The following is a 22887-nucleotide window of genomic DNA, read 5'->3' as shown; positions in this document are numbered from 1 at the left end:
ATATGCTATTATGTTGTAAAGTGCCATAATCATAACAGTTGTAGATGACTTGCAGTCATAAGCCAACCCCAACAATTACAACCACACCATTGTTAATGATATGAGATGGTTCATCAATGATGATCACCATTGTCAATGAGATTATCATTGTTGATAACAAAGGCATCCCATGCCAGGCTTACTAGGGAAAGTGAGGCATCAAGTGGTGTCCCATTGCCTTTTTTGAGTGATCTATATATACAGTTGCTTATCCACATGCCAAGCAAATTGAAAAACAAGTGATATTCAGCCATACATAAGAAAAATGGGGCAAATAACATAAAGCAACAGATTAATGTATCCCCTTCTCTAGTGAAACAATGTGTTACACAGCAAGGAATAATTAATTATCATCTAATTAATATTTATTGTTTGAATTAGTTTATGTTATAATTAAATATTTATTAGAAGTCTCTTTATATGAATTGCGTTATATATTCTGATTTAGTAACTAACACTTCCTACAGATACTTTAATATTTAATATTAATTATAATAGTTTAATGTTTTTACAATTAGAAGAAATGGACTTCTGTTCATGCGTGGGTAGTTTGTATAATAAACACATTTAAGCAATTAAGTGTAAGGCCTGCTTCATTTCAATTACAAACTCCCATATATAACATATAAGAGGGATTATGCAAGAGGAAAATTGGTACCAGGGAGTCCGTATCCCAAAACATAAACTAATATGTGTGTGTGTGTGTGTGTGTGTGTGTGTGTGTGTGTATATATATATATATATATATATATATGTGTGCACACACACACACACACAGGCACATGCACACACATGTGCATGTACATATATACACATAAATAAAATATAATACATAATATTATGTATTACATATAACAGATAAAGTATATATATATATATCAAAGACAAAAATATAAAAACCATTTACCACCAAGAGTACAGAATTCAATAATGCTTTTTACCTTATGGTTATTTTATAGCCCTTTAGCCACATAATAAAAAAAATTTAATTTTTTAATTTTATATTTTTTAATATTTATGACTACATATTTTTATATGTTATAATTCTAATGGTTTGAATTTAATATGTAATTGGAAGAAAAACTTTAACTGATGATGAGGGAAAACCTTGAAAGTGGTATTACAAAAAAAATAATAAGCATAAGTAAGAAGCATTATCAAATTCTGTACTCTTGCTGGTAAACAGTTTTTATACTTTTGTCTTTGAGATATTAATATAGAGGGGAATTTGGACAAATACAATAACAGAAGAATTGTTTTTTCTAACTTAATTATATATATATATATATATATATACCTCAATTACATGAAGAAATATCAAAGAAATGTCTCAAAAAAAAAAAAATAGTATTAATTATAAAATAAAAAAAACTATTTTTAATTAAAATTTTAGGAACCTACTAATGGATGTACAAAACAATATAAATATACAAAAATATTACATTATGCTAACTCTCTTTCATTAATCCAATTTTTTTTTCAGCTAACAGCTGATATTTCTATACTAACAGCTGTATTAACTATGCTCTCTTGATACGTTTGCTTTTGTTTGTCATCTGGAACAAAAAAAATTACATGATCATAAGAGATTACTTTGTTTTATGTTTTATCTTCTAAAAATGAGAACATGAGACTTTAATTATAAATAATAAAATCATTTTTTATGATAATGAAGAAAAACATATGCAGATATATAAACCCAATTTAAAATTAGGAATTTCTTGTTTTTAGTAACTGAGGAAGACAAATCACATATTAATTTTACAACATCCCTTACATGTAGAAGACAGAAGCAAAAGACACTCACTGCAATGCAACATTTTTCTAATTTCCATGTGCATATAATATATTGGTACAATGATCCTCCTCACCATACGATCAAGAGTGACCTGAAAGTCACTGTACGCTTCAATTTATAGATTAATAGATCAATATGTAAAGATCTTGGAAATGATCTGCTGTTACATTGTTGGACACATTTTTTCTATCAGTTTTATTCTTTCTTTCAGTCATTGTAATAAGTTTAAATAATTCAGATGAAACATACTAAAGATTGAGTGGATAATGTCTAATTCATTCTCTCCTAAAGGTGCACGCGCACGCACGCGCGCACACACACACACACACACACACAATCTGAAAATGACCAGAGTAATGACCATAAAAATGTGGTGGGTGTGTGCACATGCGTGCTTGCACACACATGGTGTAATTAAATTAACATTCAACATTCTTATATTACAAAACCACCTAATATTTTCAATCAACCAATGGTACGGTCTAAGTCTCTATTTACAACAGAAACTTGGATCCTTTTCTAATCAAAACAGTATTTCAAAAATGTCTGAGTCTAACCATAAAAGGGCTTACGAGAATTTGCATTAAAATACCAAATATGTAACTTATTTTTGATGTGCATAAGTTTAGATAATATTTTTTAATTTGTCCATTAATGGAATAAAATACTGCATTAAATTACAAGCTAATCTTTTGTAAATTTTGTTCTATGTTAGGTCAAAATTACAGCTCTCTAGTTCATATGATTGTTATTGAAAGATTAACTGAAAAATTTCTTTCCTCCAGAAAGACTTTAAGAGAAAATATCTATAAATTATTACACAACTGCCCAAAAAGAAGTGAAACGTTTTTAGAGTATATGTATGTTTGTTCCACCATAGCAGTTCAACGGCCGAACCGATTTGGATGTATGACCACGCATTGGAATCCTTATGTTTCCAGGAGTGTCACAGGCTATATATATATATATGTAGTAGTGGAAATTTGCCAGTTGAAGCACAAACTTTAATGAACTGTGAGCCTCTATCATTGTGTTAGCTGGTTTTGAAGTGAATGATTCAAATCAATCGAATGAATAAAATTACAAAAATAATAGAATTAAATTTACATTAAAAATTAAATAGATTTAAAAAATTTCTGTTTAATAATAATGGGTTTATTGTGGGGACTGTGTGTGAGGCTAAAGTGGTGAGGTGATGCAAGCACCTCGTGCTAGGCTAGACCAATCATCACTATCAACTGGTAACAAATGGGGTGCCTCTGGGGGGGCTGTTTTGGGAGGTGTAATAGGGTGCTTTTATTATATCTCTGTAAACAATTGTCCAATTTTCAAAATTCAAATGGGATATTTGTTACTAGGTTAAAGGCTAACTTTTGCATGCATAAGGTCCACTCTCGATCTAACAGATCATGGTTATTTGGAAATTTTGTTATATCTTCGCAACTGATCATCTGATTTTCAATATTCAAACAGTGTATTTGCTCGTATAATACAATTGCAATGGAACCTAACCAGAACAAAAATTAACTAATATACTCAGAAAAATCAAGTGGCCTGCGCTACACTGAGACTAGCTTGAGCCTAGTGAGCTCTCACAAACAGTCTTTGCAGACCTGGTGAGAACTTAATCATTAGACAACCTTAAATGCCTGCTATTTCTACAACATGAAAAATGCATTTAAACAAATTAATACTATCTGAAAGTTGATTGGTCACCCATTATTTTTTTATTTAATTAAATACTGCATAGTGATGTTTAGTCCTTTATTTCCATACCTTGTTCTCTTTTTTTTAGTTTGATTTATTGTTATTTTTTAGTTAAATTTATAATTTTTTGAAGAATTTTTAGGCAGTTGTGTTTTTTAATTATTATAATTATTTTTATTACCTATTTTATAAAATATTTTCTTGACATTTTACTGAAACATAAATCTCCATATATAGCGAATACCTTCCCAGGTCCAATTCCATGTGTATGCAATAGGAAGAAAACATAAGCAAAGTAAGGTAAATTACAGCAGGATCTGTTCTGCAGGGCTATTACATAGCAAAACATGTATAAGACTTGAGTACCAAACATAGAAACAATAAGCTCAAGAAAATTTCACAAAAAAAAAAATTGACAAATGAAATGATTAATATAGTATCTTAATATGAAAATATAAGGTTAGAATGAGTAAATTACGACAATGGAGAAATGAAAACTGGAGTTTTTTTAGCTGAGTGAAGTTAAAAAGAAGAGCTGGCAGCAGACAGTTGACAGGAGGTTTTAGGGGGAAATAAAAGGGGAAATGAAGTAACTGCAGTACTATCAAGAAAACTGGAAAAATGGGAAATTTTATAATAATTTAATTTTATTATAATTTTATTTTAATGACATATCTACAAAGATAAAAGTGATCACTGATGAGAATGCTTGTATGCAGGTCCACAGCAAAAGGGATATTAAGAAAAAAAAGAGAGTATTTTTGCTTGACCTTGGAGAAACTATCAGGATAATGAGAAGAAATGTTGGGCAACCTAAATTTACAGGTTGCTAAAAACAGGATAGAATAAAAATCAGCAATGGGATACCAGAGGAAGAATTAAGTATTAATGAAGAAAATATATTACTGAATATGTGTTTGAAGAATGGTTGTACAATTTGGAATAGATTTTCCAAAGCAGGAAAGTCACAAATTTACCAAGTACAACTGGTACCTTAGCACATAGTCCATAACATCTCCATTTTATGGAAATAAGTTATGGATAATTGTTGGTATGATGTGGAGAAAGAGAACTGCTAAAAAGCAACAAAAGATAAAAGTATGATAAAATTCCTGGCTATGTATGAAATCTTTGCAAAAAGTTTAAAACCAAATACACCAAGAGTTATGCAAAGGTCAACAGAGGGAAAAACGAGATAGATTTAAAACAATGATGGAAATGGAAATAGAGAAAGTATGTGGAAAACATCTAGAGGAGAAAAAATAGATCAAAGGAGATCCCATAATGGAATGAAAGAAGTGGAAGTGGTTTAAAGGAGGAAAGCTGTATGGAGAAATGCTTTAAAGAAAAAACAATGGAGAATTGAGGTAGAGCAGCTAGAAAGGTATAAAACTAGCAATGAAACATCCATGGCAGAAGTTCACAAAGGATATAGAAGAAATATGTAAGAATGATAAAGAAAGATGATATGAAAAGCAACAAAGAATGAAAGTGAATAAACAGGGAAGTAACGAAAATTAGTAAACATAAGGATAGTTTGCAGGGAGGGAAGAATAAATGATGATTATACAGAAGAAATACTTTAAACAGTGATAAGTTAGCAGGATATTGTGGATTGAAAATTAGATGTGAATGTAGAAAGGCCTATCAATGGAAGTTAATAATTTCTTCCATCAGTATGGTTGTCTAAAGACAAACATATAATGATACATGAATAGTGAGAAAAATACAGAATGACCTATTAAACTGCTTTTTAAAGCAATGAAAACTATACAGAAAGGTACCTTTGGATCAGCAGAAATATTTAATAGTACCTATTTTTAAAACTGGAAATAATGATAGTAAAAATTGTAAAGAGAATAATGGTATCTAATTTAAAGTATCCAGTTAATTCATAAAAAGATTAAAAGAATGGAAAAGGGAAAAGATTAAAAAAGGATAGCATGAGAATGGGACACAAACGTTTCCAGTCCAGTAGACCTATATAGATGCTATATTTACAGTAATGCAGGTCAAGGGAAAGCAGTAGGAACTTGAAGAAAAGATAGCAGTAGCATTTTCTAACATAAAAATAAGTATGAAACCACACACAGAAATAAAATATGTGATGGTTTAAACGCAGTGAATGACAAAAAACAATTAAAAGAATTGAAAGTATCTATAGTAGTTGTGAAAATTATGGAATGATAAACAATATGAGATCAGAGTAGTTCAATACAACAAAAGAAGTGAGACAAGGGAGAATGCTTTAACTTGTTCTATTTAATCCAGTAAAGATAAAATACTAAATGATGCAAGAGGAGAAAAGGTTGTTTTTAAATTGCAATGTAATGATGTATACAGCTGATATAACAATCTAGGAAGAGAATGACCAAAATTTGAAACTACAAATTGCAAAGAAAAGCATGGTTGATGTTTAACACACAGAAGAACAGTTGTAATAATAGATGGCAGGGTTGAAGTAGATAGGGGATATGAAATGTAAGAGACAACAATTTAAGAAATAAAGGGTTTCGAACAGTATTTAGGAATCACGACTGGTTACCCGACTAAAATCTAAGGTGAAAGAAGTAGGAGTAGTTACAAATTCTATAACTGTATCAGTGATGTTATTGGAAAGTGGAAGATATCAAAGGCAAAACAACAGTTATCCAAACATATACTATGTAATTATAACATAGAAGTCTAAGTTCTGGGCATGGACAAAGAAATCAGGGCCCAAGTCTAGTATACTAGTGTTTGAAGATGAACCTGATGTGTAGCATATATAAACAAAAACAGCCAGCTGATCATTAGTAAAATACAACTAAGTGATCCTAGATAAGACAATAAACTCCATCCTTTACAATCAATCTAATGGTTCTGCAACATTCCATAGAAAACAGTAGTTCCTTGGCCTCAAGGAATAACATCCTGATTAAAGTTGTGAAGTAAGGTAAAAATGTCAATAGCCAAACCCGCATTAACACTGAAATTGAAAAAATGCGTATTTTTCATTGAAAACAAATGCAATTATATTGACACAGAATACAATATATACCATTCCTTGAGTTTACACTTCAAGCTACACAACTGAATAATTACATAAATAACAAAACAAAATTAATAACAAAATTAATATTCAGTATACTTATATAAGATGAATTCACAGATCGCACAATATAAACAAAGATATCATTCTAATCTAATGTTATAAAAGGTTATGAGAACTTCATATCAAATCAGCATCAGCAAAACAAAATGACTGAAATAAAGCAACTGTCCTACTCAGAATCCATAGCAATGGTTATTATTAGGTTTAAGATCTGAGCTAGAAATCGATATCAAAAAGTCCCATTTTAAACTGTTGAATCTTATAACAGTACATGCAACAGTGTGTTTTTATGAGCAGAATTCCTGATTACAGCATTCCAAATAGTCAGTTCTAAATATCAAACGTTAGTTTATGTCTTCATACATCTCTACGGTAAGAGTATAAAAATCTAAATAAAAAAAGTACATAATGTTTATTTCAATATCACTTCAATTGAAGACTGTTCAATTGAACTGTTAGCTAAAATAAAACAAGTAAAATAGCTAATACTGCTTTTGTCCATATGAACTGATAGTTCATATCAGTATCTTTGTTTCATCATGGAAATAAGAAATACAAAGTAGAATTTTTATAAAAATATTTTTTTTTAAATTCTCACTAATTAGTAAATTTAGACTTTATATTTCAACTGTTATAGTAGTTAAAAAAAAACCAATTACCTCAGGATCATCACCCCAACTAGGATGTTCATGTCTTCCTATAAGTCTTTCCATACTAGCAAAATAGACAGTACGGGATAATATTACACTACGGTTCAGTCGAAGAGCATTTAATACTTCTTGTATGGTGATTTTTGGCCGCTTGGAATTTTTAGCTCTTTTTGGATTTATTTTAGATGAAGCATATATAATGTTTTGTTCAATTTGTCCTCTGTTTAGTGGTTCACAGTCTGGCTCAAATCCTAATCCCAGATCTAATCCAATCAAATTTGCACTGTTTTTCTTAGCAGCCACCCTACTGTAATAACACAACAAACAAGTAAAAATGAATCCGCTTTACAGATATTTACTTCCTTTTCAAAAAAACATACTAAATACAAAAAAAATCTTAATGGGTAGTTAAAATGAAAAAGCTTTTAAGTACTAGCAGATTAATATAAAAATATGTAAAATATTAGTATAAAATTCTGTATAGAAGCACTAAACCACATTAAATTCAGCTCAATATCAACATAACTTGATATGACAAGCCATGTTGATAGAGCCTATAATTGAGAATCACAAATAATCAAGAATATACACTTTACGGTTATTTATATCAACACATAAATAAAAGGCATCCTTAACTAAAATCAATCAATGAGTTACTTTTTTTTTAAGCAAAAAATCGATACAAAAAATGGAATTCTTTAAATTTCTAGATACAGAAATTCTGTTATGTTTGTTTACTTCATGTAAATTCTAATGAACACACAGTTCAATACTAAACATATTTTTTTACACATGTAACCAAATCCCTTTCCATATAAACTGCACACAAAAGACCACTGGAAATACTGATTTTCTTAGATAAAAACAAAAACAATGATCATAAAAATCTCATATTTTACATAACAAACCTGGTTATTAATTGTGGTTCATTCCATTTTGAAGCAGATCGAAGCCACGGATTTGGAACTGTAGTACCCATTTCATAAATGAATGAATTTTCTTTTACTTTATATCCATTTCGTTCACTTAAAATAGCGGTCACAACATTTTTCAGAAAATTCTAAAACATTTGAAAAAATAAGATACAGTGGACTGTCAGTTAGCCAGTCCTAAGAGGAATATAATAAGACCAGATGTACAGTAAGTTAACATTAAACTGAAATAAAATTAAAAGGAAAAATAAAGAACAATAGAACAAATTTAATAAACCAGGGATTAAAAAATAAACTAACTGATAACTATTAACAGTTTAGAAGTAACCTAGAATTAAAATTTCTCACTCAAGGTCCTGGGTTCAAATTTGCTGATCACCTAAGCATTTTTCATATACCATCAAATTTCCATACCATACTTACACACATGCTTATTGGGTGAATTAATCACAAAAAAATTACATGTTCTTCAAAAAATGATAAAAAACATTATCTTTATAAATTTACAGACATTTAAATTATAGTTTATTTAACTATAACATTATTTATCTGGATTAATAGAATTAAACTATGAATTGTGATACACAAAAGGTTAAACAATTTAAAACTGACCTGCGGGAAAAGGCCTGCCCCCACGAAAACCACCCTTGTTCCAGAAAAAAGGTTTTAAGAATAATATAAAGAGAAAGCATAAAAAATCTTTAATATTTTTACTAATTAGAGATTAACATTTTTCTTCTTACAAAAAATGTTTGAAGAGAGCTTTCTATACAGCAATTCATATCTTTTCTCGAGTAATGATGCTGAGACACTTGATGTAAGACAATAAAAATAATGGAATCAATAGCACTCTTGAATATTCACATTTGTTTCATTCCAACAAGATTAATGTCAAAAACTTTCTCCTTCAAGAGAAAATTTCATGAAGACAAATTCAAAGAAAATACAGATCACAAATCTTTACCAAAATCTCATCTTTTCATTACCTACAATAGTCTTTCAAATATAAATTTGTTCACATAGATCTATTGGTATTAGATAAAATTACAAATAAATTACCTTATTTTTCTAGTTTCCTTCAAAATAAATGCATTTTCTCCACCAAACAGGTAGCTTCCTGATCCCTTACAAAAAATACAAGATGGTTGTCCCAATAACCAACTGTGCACCTAATGATAGACTGCAGCATTGTCTTCGAATTCTCCCTCTCCTAAAGCTTCTTACAGCAAACCAAACATGTGGAAATCACACAGTGACAAGTCTGGACCATATGATGGGTGTTCAAGAGGTGTCCAATGAATTTTAGTGAGTATATGAATTTATTACAAGTCTGAGTTGCTGTATGCGGTCATGTGTTATGGAGGAGGACACTGCGAATCAGTTGTCAGCATTGTTTGTTGCAATAAACAGCCGTGAAATCATCCAACAACTAACAGTAGAATGCCGCATTTAGCAATCTTTGTTCATGCAGAAAATCAATCAGCAGCACACCTTTTGAGTCTCAAAACACTGTTGCCAAAACTTTTCTAGTTGACAAGTGTTTCTTGGCCTTCATCAGTCACCCATCCCCACTTTTTCTCTACACCATACTCGTTTGCTTGCTTTCCAGAGTGTAGTGATGGACCCATGTTTCATTGCACGTCACAATGTGGTCCAAAAATTCCTCTCCTATTTTCTCAAAGCAATTCAGAAACCACTGACAGATGTCTTTCCAGAAATTTCCCTAAGCCTCAATGAGAGAACATGGAACCCACCTCACCAACACTTTGCTGCATCCAAGAGTACCTGACAAAGTTGTATGCACACTCCCAACACATATGCCCACATCTGATGCAATTTCAGCAACAGATAATAGGCTTTAATAGACCTACCACAAGGTCATGAATGGCCTGAATGTTGTCATCATTGATGTTCGTTCACAGACAACATTCATTCTTCACTGCATCATGACCACTTCAAAAGTTTTTGGCCCAATCAAAAACTTGAGTTTTGAAAGGGTAGGTAGAAGTGCCTGGAGTTGAGTCAAAATTTCAGGGGATTTGACACCTTCATTGGTGAAAAATCTGATAATTTGTTGCACAAAGGACAGGTACCTCCTGCTCAGACATTCTGCTACTGATGTGGGAAGGTGACCTACGGACATGGTTGGCCGGTTGCTCATCTCCACACTCATCCAACTAATTACTTGCAGCACATTCACTGCTCTTCCTCAATGTGGTGGCAAAATTCCAGTTTATATTTGAATGACACTCGTATAATGTAATCTATTAATAACTGCCACAAAATATGCTATAATAAATAACAAGTTAGTAAAAATAGAAATTAGTGACAGTAGCAGAAACATTGATAGTAGTGCTATGGTAACTGATACTAAGATTTGTCAGTGATACTTTTATATTCTAGTACCAGATATAATGAGGTATTAAGATGCATCATAGATGATATCATAAAGATAATTAATTGTCTTGTTCAACTTTTTTTTAATGACTGTTTAGATAATTAGTCAAAAAAAAGCAAACAGTATGCAGCTACCCAGCCAAATGGAACTGTGCTCGTGAGCTCTCATGCACCCATGAAGGCCCACCGAAAAGGGTGAAACCCTTTTATTTTTATGATGATCTCTTGGACATTCTGTGGGATTGTGAAACCATCAGGTTGAGAAAGATTAATTCAATACCTTGTTCAGGTCCTGGCATAACAAAAATTTTGCAAAAAAAGATTCCACTTTTTGAAAATGAAAAAATAATTACTTAACTTTTTCTCCAAAACATTAACACAGTTAAACAAGCATTTATAAACTACTAAAAGTACCAAATTCATCAACTTTTGTACAATGACTAACTTAACAGCAATTAAAAACTGTCTTTAATAAAAATAAAAACAATTTTTCATTTCCAGCTCCTTTCGGGCTTGAAGGAATTTTTCAGTATTATCTCTAATGTTATAATGATCACAGTGACTCAGAGTCATTCAAAGGAAATAAAATATGATTTGAGAATATAAGAAACTGTATAAATACCTTCAAGTTTAACATTTTATCACTTTCTTGTAAAAGTAAATCTTGTACAGATAGACTACATGTAATACTTCCAATTACAGACTCAAAGCACCAGTTATAACTAATAAGAAAATGTAAAAGAATACTGAAAATGTAAATGAATACCTGAACAGCAACTGCCAACAGCTGAGCAGAATCCATCAGAGCTCCATCCAAATTATTTTCCCAAGCACAATGTGTTAAACGCCCAAATAACATACTTTCATCTAGCAAACACTTCTCTTGCTGAAAATATGGTGTTGGTTGTTCAAATGATTTATCATCATTTCCCGTAAAATGATTGTCATCACAAACATATTCAAGGACATTAGCCGGCTAGAAAAAACAATAATAATAAAATTAAAATAATAGATAAAAAAATCACCATTTTCAATGCCTGTGCATTTAATCACATCTAATTTATTTAAACTTCACACTCAGGTTATTACAATAAACTAAAGAGATTTAAAAAACAATATAATTTAAATTATAATTCTTATAATTTTAAATTAAATTAGTACCTTGTATAATTTTTAATAATAACTTAGGTATATTACCACATACCATTCTGAAAGGTTACACCTAAACAATTGCATATAAAATGAAACGTATTCAGTTGTACATGGTCTAATCAAAAAGTATGACTACTGCTTTAAACTTAGCTGCAGCACAGCAGTGGAATCCAAGTACAACTGCCATTGCCCTAACAATGTGTGCCAGATTTTTTTTACCTATTAACCTCCTGACTCAACAGTTCAATTTTTCTACTGGATATCCTGGGACTGACAGGATAGGTCTTATGTAACACAGGTTATGTAACATAGGTCTTATGTAACACAACCAGATAATTCTTATTGAAAATATGAGGTAGATTTGTGGCTCCAAGAGCTAAGTTGCTTGCTAAAATAAAAGAATATGAAAAACACAGAAAATTCAATACTAAATGTGGACTACTTAGGAGAAGCTGAAATGACAAACAATACATGATAAATCAGCCATTACAGTAAATTTCAAGACTTCAGATCCTGTTGCTGCTCTCAGATGATTTACAAAGATTCATTGAGTAATGATGATGATGATGCATTACATCATAACACTCATACTGCTCCTTGTAGCTGTTGATAAGTACGGGAAATATGAAGTTGATAAGTATGTAGAAGTTACAGATTCAAGAAAGGAGATAATCATTTGAATGAATTTCCATGAATGTTTAAACAAAGAATTGTTGATAGTTGTGAGCTTTTTTAGAAGAAACTGATCCAAGAGAACATTTGGACAATCATTTGAATGAATATTTGACCAAATATCTGATCAAAAATTGTATTGAAGTGGCACATATTACAACAGTTTTAAGTATAATAAAGTAAGGTCAAATGCTTTTTGATTGTATCTCTCACAGCCCGATGTAACAAAACTCTGAAAATTAAATATGAACAGGTATAGAGAACTGTTAAATACAAATGTATGTATACTAAAGAGCTAAATGATAAGACAAGTAATATAATGTTTACAAATTAAAGAAAAAGAAAGTGGGGGAAAGCAAAAAATAAGACAAAAATCAAATCAGGAAACTGAAATGCATTTGCATAACTAAAAAAATTAATGTTTTCAATAAAGTGAGGAAATTTTTATTTAAATTCTACAATTTAGAAAAAATTTAATTCTACATTTTTGAAGTCCAATAGTCTGATAGCTAAACAATTGATTTACAGTGACTACATACTGAAAGTTCCAGGTTAATTGAAAGTGCTACTGTAGTTATTGTGTACAATACATAAGGGTAAAAAAGAAAAAAAACATTAACCAACCAAACATTGTTAAATACACTACTCAAAAATGTGAAAGCATACATAAAATGGAAACATTATCTTACCTGAAAGCAAGTACTGTGTTGCCTTTTGCGTTTCAAGTATGCCGCATTGAGTGCTTTGTATTCTGCAGGTGAAGGAGGTGCATCTGCCAAACCATCACAAACTGTAAATAGTTGCAGTAACAAATGATTGTGTGCCCTCAGTTGTTCTTTATTGATAAATTTCCTTACTTCAAAATCAAAATCTTCTTTTGAACTCTTTACAACACAAACATAAAAATTATTCTTTTTATCTACAATGATAAAGAATAATAAAATGGAGAAAAGATCTGATAAGCATATCTTTCCTCAGTAAACTTTTTGCTCCTTCAATGAACACATTTCAGAGGCTGATATTTTGTCTCAGTTGTTGTCAATAGCACAAATAAATTTTAAAGCAACTAGTAAATCTGTTGAAGATATAGTTAAAAAACTATTCATACAGATTAATTATTTTTTTTTTTTTATATATAATAGTGTATTTTAAGATTATTTTTAGATCTTATATTGAACTGCTTAAGTTTTATACTATTTCATGTAACATTTAGTACTCCTGTGTTACACTTAATATGTTATGTGTATGAATTTTTTTTCTATTGAATGGTTAAAAAAAAGTGCCTAAAAGTGGTTAAAAGAAAAAGTATTTGATACATATGAAAAACTATAGTTAGATTTTATATTATTTATAAACAAACTGTGATAAGAATTATAATGAAAAAATGTTATGTATAATTTTACTTTAATAACCAATTTTTACTTCAGTATACACATCACAACTTAAATTCATAATTCAAATTACAGTACTTATAGTTGCATCAGAATGATATCAAATACTACTCACAGGATCATTACATGTAACTATAAATATTATTATATAGGGGAATTTCGATAGGAATTTTTCCAGCAGAACAAAACCACTTCTGAAAATCTGACATTTTCATTCTTTAAACCATGTCATCTTTTACTTTATGTGATCAATTGAATTTTTTTTTTGCATCTATAATATAACTTATTAAAAATCTACACACTTATAGTAAGAAGCACGTAGATTTGATCTTTGAGATAAGATAACCCATGATTTTTTTTTCTTTTATTAAAGCAGTGAATTCAAGAATGATTTTTAAATTATCAGTATTATTAACTTTTATATTATCAGGATTATTATGAAAATTATGATTTTAAGTAAAGAAATACATGGCAATGTTAAGATGTTCAATCATTGAGCAAATTACTCTTTCATTATCTGTAAATTTTAACCTTTGCTTACTCTCAGAATCGTAACAAAAAATCTCTTGCTATCTACACAGCTACACCAAGAAGTAACACAGTAAATAACATTAAGATTTGTATATTTACCAAAAAATTAAACAAGTAGAAAAAAACCATAACTATATTTATATTTACATTAAAAAATTAAAGATATTTTTCTCCCAACCAGAATTAGTTTGTTTACAATCTAACATGATGTTTTTGCATTACTGCTTACACTGATATTTTATGTTATTTATATGCTATTTTAACTCTCTTAGAAACCAATTCAAAATGTATTTGTAATCCCATTAATAGTTTTTATTTGGTGGAAAAATACATGAATAAAAATAAATCATAATTTAAAATAATTTTATACAGGAGATTTTTATTCATTAGGTAAAAATATAAATAATTTCATTTTTAAAAATTGATACCATAGGTTACTGAAAAACCCATGAAATGTCCAGTCTAGAGCAATGATTTTTATACTTTTGTCCAGTTTTCAAATCACAGATAAGAAACAGTAAAAAGTTAATGTTGGATGTTTTTTCATTTTGTGGAACTTGCAATAATTTATTAACCAATATAATGGTTTCTATATATATTAATGTTAATAGTACTAAATGTTTTTGGTACCTTTCACATAGTAAACACAATCATTCATTGTCTGAAATATGAAAACAATAATAAAGTAATAAAGAAGTAATTTTGATTCAGCAACATGATAGTTTTAACAAAATTTATAAAGAATTATAAAGAGTTCTCAATAACCTGAAATGCGAGCATTAAAATACTACTGTCAGCTGTTACTATACCAGTTTTGATTAGTAATTAACAGAGATAAAATTGCATGTGGAATTTTTTTTTAATTCTTTGTTTAGACTATTATTATTTTATGACAGAAATTTGAATCTGATACTGAATCCGAGCAAAATTTATCCAGAAATTATAGACTAAATAAACTACATAAGTGAAATATCTTAGTCAATGTCATTTCATAAAAAATTTTACAATTAATTGTTCTGTATATACTAAATAGGGCAATGGGTTTCACTTGCTAAATGCCATTTTATGGATAAACGAAAACTGACTGAACAAAAACTCTCATTCAGACAGGATAATGAACGGTAGATGCCTTATACAAATTATGTAGTATATAAAAGAGATTTCTTGTCATTTAATATAATTTAATTTAAAACAGAAAGACACACAGCGAACAATAACAAAAGTAATAAATTGAAATAAAAAATCTACTTACAATCATTTTAAACCATTTTTTCATCTCCTTCATATACCTGCAAAATATAAAATAATAATGCATTCTGTAAAAATAATTAAAATATGAAATTGATTAATAGTATCGATAATTTAAAAAAAAAATTTAGTTTCTAACAAAAGTTCTACTTATTTCATAAATGATTAAAATAACAGTAGTCCTGATCAAGTGACCAAAAGGATATTGAATGATTAAATGAGGTGAATAAAACCAAATGATTGGAATCACATAAAATAATTTTAAAAATTACACTAAATTAGAGTTCACTTAACCATGACAAACTAGTTATTTAAAAAATTTTTTTTCTTATTAAGATACATAAGTATTTAAAAATAAAGACGACTGTATGAACTGCAGTAAGGAGTATGAGCAAATTATAAATATTACTCAATGAATTTGTATCCCTGATATTTCCTTCTTGATCTACTTCTCCTTTTTGTAGTAATAAAATCATCATAGGAACACCAAATCTGTATCAGTTACTGTCCTTTAATTAACAGTTCATCACAACCAAAAACCACAATAATTCTTTACTGAAGAGTTGCTATCTACTTATAAATCAACAGACCCGGGCTTTTTAGGGGGACTCCTGTCATACTCAAAGCACCCCTAGTGTACTTAGTCTACTGACCATAATAATAGTTGTTTTCCTTCCTGAAGTTAAATTACAACCACACAAACTGTAAGTGTAAGAGTTAAAATTGTCTATGTTATACTTCATGTCATCTTCCAATAACTTCGTTACTGTCATTCAAATTCCATTTACTACCAACATAATGAATGGTCTTTCATGTTGTCACAAGTAAAGTATAAGCACTAAAACAGAAAGTCCTTTACAAAAATGATTAGCAGCATGACAAACACATTTTTAAAAGTAGAATCTAAAGTAAGTTATTGACTGCTCATGGTAACACCAGATGAAAGAGAATGTTGATTAACTGAGAATTGATGACTGAAACTCTAATGTCATTTCTTTAATTTACTTTATTAGGCAGTAACTTTCATAATTTAATTATACAGTATTAAACAATGGCAATACTCAATTAACAACCTGAAGGAGAATAGCAATCACAATTGTATAACTAAGGTGATTTATAAAAAATAGTTCATCAAACATGACTTCTATTGTTGCACTATTTTTATTTAGTTGGACTTTGCTGCAACATGTCCAACATGTTTTAGAAATTTGAGATTGTAAGAAATGCAATTTATCATCTTCTTTAGAACTGAAAAATAGTAATTACTATCATTTCAACATCACGTGCAAATGCATGTAGGCTAGATAATCTTTTCTTCAAGTAATGTACTGAGAAGGTATTACAAAAAAAAAGTATGCAAGGAGATACCAATGAGAACTGGAAGTAAGACATTTAAAATACTGATGGGTTCAAATAGATGAAAAAAAATCAGAATGAAAAACTTAGGACATAATGCATGTAGGGGATAATTTTGTAAAAATCCATTAATCAACAGTTGCACAATATACTGTCATATTTTGATCTATAACTAATAATACTGACTTATACTAAAGATAGCATGTAAAGAATCATAAAACTTTCCTAGATATTACAAACACTGTGCAATAACTTTTATTTCTTATAAAATGATAAAGCATAAAACATGCTGAATATAACTGCAAAAACAACTGAATGCGTAGTGACATTTTAAAATGTTACATTACATACATCTCTTTTGGTTTGTCATTAAAAAATGAATAGTTTCACTTAATTTTTAGTGCTAACCATGAAGAATAAAAACATTACTTTTGTAAAAAATGTAATATGACAATTCAATCAATATTTCTTTCTGTCAGACCTCATTAGAAGAAGCCTATCTGAAAAAATTCTTCAGTCAGCCATAATCTAAAATAAAAATACACATTTAAAACATAATTTTACACATTCTGAAACACTATAATAGATATAAAAGTGGCAAAGATATTAATATTATACTGTTTTTATCACGAGTTACCTCAATATGAACATAAGAGATCAGTTTCTTTAATTCTGTAAATCCAAAATAAATAAGTACAGAAAAGCCACAACTGCACATAAATCCACAAAACATCTAATCACCCTAAATAGCACAAAAACATTCTTACACCCTTCTTTCTTTGTTACATTGTCACACAAACACTTTATCAGCCAACAAATACACTAAAGAACTCAACCCAATAACACATCTGATACTCATTAAAAGCTACTCAGAAACTATTATGGACAACATGATAAATAAAATACAGAATAAAATCCAAAATCACTTCCAGTGATAGATAATAGTTAACAAAATATACATCAACTAACAGTACTACAAAATCAGCCACTTTTTCAGTAAAAGCTTACTGTCATATTTGAAACTATGAACAAAATAAACAAGATCAAGGTTCAAACTAACAAACCACAGTTACAAGAAGTAGGCATAAGTTTTGCAGTTTTTAAATATTATATTGGACAAAATAAATGCACATTCATACAAAGAACACAAGATCAGCTATCTTGTGTTCTTTGTAGCTGTACACACAATAAAAGAATCAATCTTTTAAAATAATTTCAGAGACAGGACACACAAAGATAAAAAGACTCAAAGTATTACACCTAAATTTTACATTGCTCATAAAAATCTTAATCTAAATCTAAATCTATTTGAATATCAAATTTATAAACACAAAATTAAAAAAAAAATATATATATAGCATTAAATATACAAAAAAACAGCATATTAAATAACAAATGCATCATAAACGAAATATGTTATTCAACTGCATAGTAACGGGATTTCCCAACCACTTTAAGATACAAGTCATTAAAAACACTGCCACTTTAACTCCACTGAAGAAGATACATAATTGACTACAAAAAGATTTTCAGAAGAAACATTTTGCATATAATTTGAAAGTAAACGTTTAATAACTTTCAATAACTTTTCAAAAAAATATTTTTTTTTTTGTGTGTTTAGTTTTCAGACTACACCAAATGATGTATGAAACCTTTTAGAGGCCTTGGATAACAAACAGTAGCGGAAACATAAAACAAAGTAGAAATAGAGATTTTTTTTCCAGAAATAAAATAATCTTAAAACTGATTAAAGAAACCCATCATAACCCCAATAACAAAACCATTTTAAAGCTGGAAGAAAAATTTGCTTTGTACAATATTATCTCTGATGGTTCAATATTACTGATTTAAAAACACATAAAAAAAGATTGTATGATAAATTGATAAAAGACGGTAGTAGCTTTAAGTATCCATGACAAATAATTTTTAACAAAATCTCCAAATTTCTTAAGTTTGCACTTACAAAGGGGCTTTATCACCTAACACTCCCATCATATTATTTTTTGCAGCTATCAATTCATCAAAGTCACTCATTTTGAAAATAAACTCACAGCTGATTTAATATTAATTAAAAAATTATAAATGTTAATAACTTAATTCACTACATAAATAGTACACCATAAACAAATTCGATCACACTAAACATAAACAATCAAATTAGGTTATCTCTAGTATGTTCTGTTTAGTTTCGACTACAATCGAGAATCGATATTTAGTATTTGTTTGACCAGTACTAAAAAAAGTCCTTAGGACTTAGTGTGATGGTAGCAGACTTCTGATTCGATACAATTAAGTTTTTAAATACTGTGTCCAAAAAGATTACGTCAAGCATCCAACATATTACTTCAAATATGAGTAATAATTCAAATTAGATCCCAGATGTTTGGACGGATTTTTTAATAGCAGTATTAAAGAAATATGGGTTTGGACAGATGGTATTCTCTGTGTTGAGGAAATGGCTCGTGGCTAAAACAGAAGCTTATTTCAATATACTGTTTTACTACCTATATTACTAGAGTAAATGATTTTAAATACGAATTCAAAACTGTAATTGATCATATATTTGCAAAGCTAAAAAAGATGAAGTTTATTAAGAACCAAATACACTTCAAACTTTCCTTCAATGACCTATTATGCTGTTATAGCAAAACTATTTGTCACCGCCCGGTGATAAATATTGTCTTACGTGTGTGTAAATGGGTGCGCATAAAGTGTAAACTCTTGAGTTTCGAATAAATAATGCATATGAATAATACAAAGATTGAAACTAACATGAAATAATTATGATGTATGTTATAATATTCGTGTTAATTGTATTAGATTTTAAAATAATTCAAATAGATGAACTATTACGTTGCTTTCAGTAGTAGTTTATACAGACACGGAGTGAAATTGATTCAATCTACACAAACATTTTCATTTTCTGCAGAAATATGCCTATAACTCTTCCATTAATAATAGCCTTATTATTCAGTCTCTTATTATTTTCTTGTTATCCAAACTGCTTATTAATGTGATAAAAATAATTTCGATACTGTGATATGGAAAAAGAGCAATGTTTTTTGAAAGCCTTCGTCTAATATTTTCAAACTATTGGACGAAATGACCGAAAACTTGATAAGGGTGAAGATAAGGAGCCATAATTTAACATACGTAAACCGCACATTCCACAAAAACCTTTTGTTAAAATTCTAAATGCCAAAATAGCGTAAACAAAAACAAGCCGCAAAAATCGTGTTTCCTGTACTTTCCTGGAGAATGTGAACGTCGAATTTATTTTTTAAAAAAGTTTTTATAAAGTAAAAACAAGTTTGATTTGATATACATTGTATTCTTTTAAAATGTTATGTTGAGAAATTATTGCAGTCTAAGTTCAGATGCATTCTATCATTTGCCAGACTACAGTTACATAAAAATAGTATTTTTTAACATAAGCAGTGTGCAATAAAAGATAAAACTTTCAAAACATATTGAAATTTTCTGGCACCATTAAATAACGTTTGTTGTTTTAGTCTTGACAATTTTTTAATCTTTTAGAAAAATAAATAAATTAGTTTTTATATATTTTCTGAATTGACTAATTTTAACTAAATAATAATGTAATACAGATAAAACTTAATTTCTAAACTACTCAGTTTTTGAAAAGTTACTTCTGAAGTTAGAATTTATAAAAAAATTAAAACATTATTTTCTATCTACCTCAGAATATTCTCATCTTCAAGTTTTTCTGGATCCATATTTCATGTATTTATAAACTAAATAACATAATTTTAAATAAATGATGAGTAAAGAATATACATTACAAATTCAAGGAATGTCACAGTACAAATTTGTGACAAAAAATATCTAATCCCAAGTCCTATATGAAAATACTATTAATATTTGTTATAAAACAATAGTTATTACAGCTATATTACAAAAATCCTAATACATATGAAACCTCTCTAAAAGTATTGCAATATCTAGGAAATGCCTTTGTCATTCAGTGAATGGAAAATCCTGTTATTTACCTCCTCATGGTAGAAAGAAGGTAATGATTAAATATATTAACAATTTTTAGTGTACACTAAAAAGGCTAAAGAATGAAGGACCAAATTACTCCTGATATTAGGTGTTTTTCCATTACAAGTGCCAATAGTCTCTTCAGAGGGTGGATGAGTTGGAGTGAATACAGGTCACTCTATTGCCCTGTGAGTGGGAATCTGTCCCAAAAGAGGAGGAATTTCTTCAGGAAGTCAATGATATTGGAATACAGAGGGCAACACAAAACCAGTGTACTAAAAATCCTAGTGATAATTTCTTGCATTATGTTATCATCTTCTGTTAAATGTTTTGGAGTTAAAATAGATTTTCATTCAGATCCCCAGGAGAAGCAATAAAATAAGTTAAAGGACCAATTGTTTAGAACTTTAAATACAAAGACCTTGTTACAGAGTGGAAAGTTAGAGAATCTGAAGACAGAAATGAAGATAAATCAAATGGATATATTAGGACTGAATAAAGTAAAATGAGAATAACAGGGTGAAATAAAGAGTGAAGAAGTTACCACGTTCTTTTTTGTAAGAAAGAAAGGGGAAAATGGAGTGGAAATAATTATGAGGAATGAAGTAGCAAAATAGATTTTTTACGGTGAATTTCCTCAAACAATATCACTGTACCAGTTTTATGGAAAACTTTTAAAAAAGTGATTATCAAGAAGGAAATAATTACAAACCTATATATTTATGTAATTTTTTTTTGTCTTGTCATTTGACTGGTTTGATGCAGCTCTCCAAGATTTCCTATCTAATGCTAGTCGTTTCATTTCAGTATACCCTCTACATCCTACATCCCTAACAATTTGTTTTACATATTCCAAACATGGCCTGCCTACACAATTTTTTCCTTCTACCTGCCCTTCCAATATTAAAGCGACTATTCCAGGATGCCTTAGTATGTGGCCTATAAGTCTGCCTCTTCTTTTAATTATATTTTTCCAAATGCTTCTTTCTTCATCTATTTGCCGCAATACCTCTTCATTTGCCACTTTATCCACCCATCTGATTTTTAACATTCTCCTATAGCATCGCATTTCAAAAGCTTCTAATCTTTTCTTCTCAGATACTCCGATTGTCCAAGTTTCACTTCCATATAAAGCGACACTCCAAACATATACTTTCAAAAATGTTTTCCTGACATTTAAATTAATTTTTGATGTAAACAAATTATATTTCTGACTGAAGGCTTGTTTCACCTGTGGTATTCGGCATTTTATATCGCTCCTGCTTCGTCCATCTTTAGTAATTCTACTTCCCAAATAACAAAATTCTTCTACCTCCATAATCTTTTCTCCTCCTATTTTCACATTCAGTGGTCCATCTTTGTTATTTCTACTACATTTCATTACTTTTGTTTTGTTCTTTATTTTCATGCGATAGTTCTTGCGTAGGACTTCATCCATGCCATTCATTGTTTCTTCTAAATCCTTTTTACTCTCAGCTAGAATTACTATATCATCAGCAAATCGTAGCATCATTATCTTTTCACCTTGTACTGTTACTCCGAATCTAAATTGTTCTTTAACATCATTAACTGCTAGTTCGATTTAAAGATTAAAAAGTAATGAGGATAGGGAGCAACCTTGCCGGACTCCTTTTCTTATGTTCTTCAATTATTACTGTTGCTGTTTGGTTCCTGTACATGTTAGCAATTTTTCTTCTATCTCTGTATTTGAACCCAAATTTTTTTTAAATGCTGGACATTTTATTCCAGTCTACGTTATCAAATTTTTTTTCTAGGTGTATAAACGCCAAGTATGTTGATTTGTTTTTCTTTAATCTTCCTTCTACTATTAATCTGAGGCCTAAAATTGCTTTCCTTGTCCCTATACTTTTCCTGAAACCAAATTGTTCTTATCCTAACACTTCTTCCACTCTCCTCT

The 22887-nt window shown here is 29.4% G+C and overlaps 1 protein-coding gene across 2 annotated transcripts; it reads right to left on the bottom strand.

Annotated features, from left to right (window-relative positions):
• Window positions 1–1382: 1382 nt before the first annotated feature.
• On the bottom strand, window positions 1383–19154 carry LOC142322853 (transcriptional adapter 1-like). 2 transcript variants are annotated; one of them, XM_075361937.1, is made up of 7 exons: window positions 18931–19154; window positions 15616–15652; window positions 13131–13325; window positions 11384–11593; window positions 8197–8348; window positions 7298–7595; window positions 1383–1595 (listed from the first exon to the last, which is right to left on the bottom strand). In XM_075361937.1, the coding sequence occupies exons 1-7, from the start codon at window positions 18999–19001 to the stop codon at window positions 1560–1562; spliced, it is 999 nt and encodes a 332-aa protein (XP_075218052.1). In that variant the 5' UTR covers window positions 19002–19154; the 3' UTR covers window positions 1383–1559. The 2 variants fall into 2 exon arrangements, with proteins under 2 accessions (XP_075218052.1, XP_075218053.1); XM_075361938.1 differs by lacking the exon at window positions 18931–19154 and adding an exon at window positions 17605–17633.
• Between the last annotated feature and the right edge of the window lie 3733 nt (window positions 19155–22887).

This window comes from Lycorma delicatula, chromosome 4 (assembly GCF_047948215.1).
Source record: "Lycorma delicatula isolate Av1 chromosome 4, ASM4794821v1, whole genome shotgun sequence".
Taxonomy (NCBI): Eukaryota; Metazoa; Arthropoda; class Insecta; order Hemiptera; family Fulgoridae; genus Lycorma; species Lycorma delicatula.
This window is presented reverse-complemented; position numbering and strand designations above follow the sequence as displayed.

Bases quoted from the DNA above. Each gene is read 5' to 3' on its own strand.
- LOC142322853 (XM_075361937.1), bottom strand. From the start codon at position 19,001: ATGAGTGACTTTGATGAATTGATAGCTGCAAAAAATAATATGATGGGA. The intron at 15,653-18,930 runs GTAAGTGCAAAC...TATATTTTGCAG, and splicing joins TTAGGTGATAAAGCCCCTTT to GTATATGAAGGAGATGAAAA. The intron at 7,596-8,196 runs GTTTGTTATGTA...GTGTTATTACAG, and splicing joins GAACCACAATTAATAACCAG to TAGGGTGGCTGCTAAGAAAA.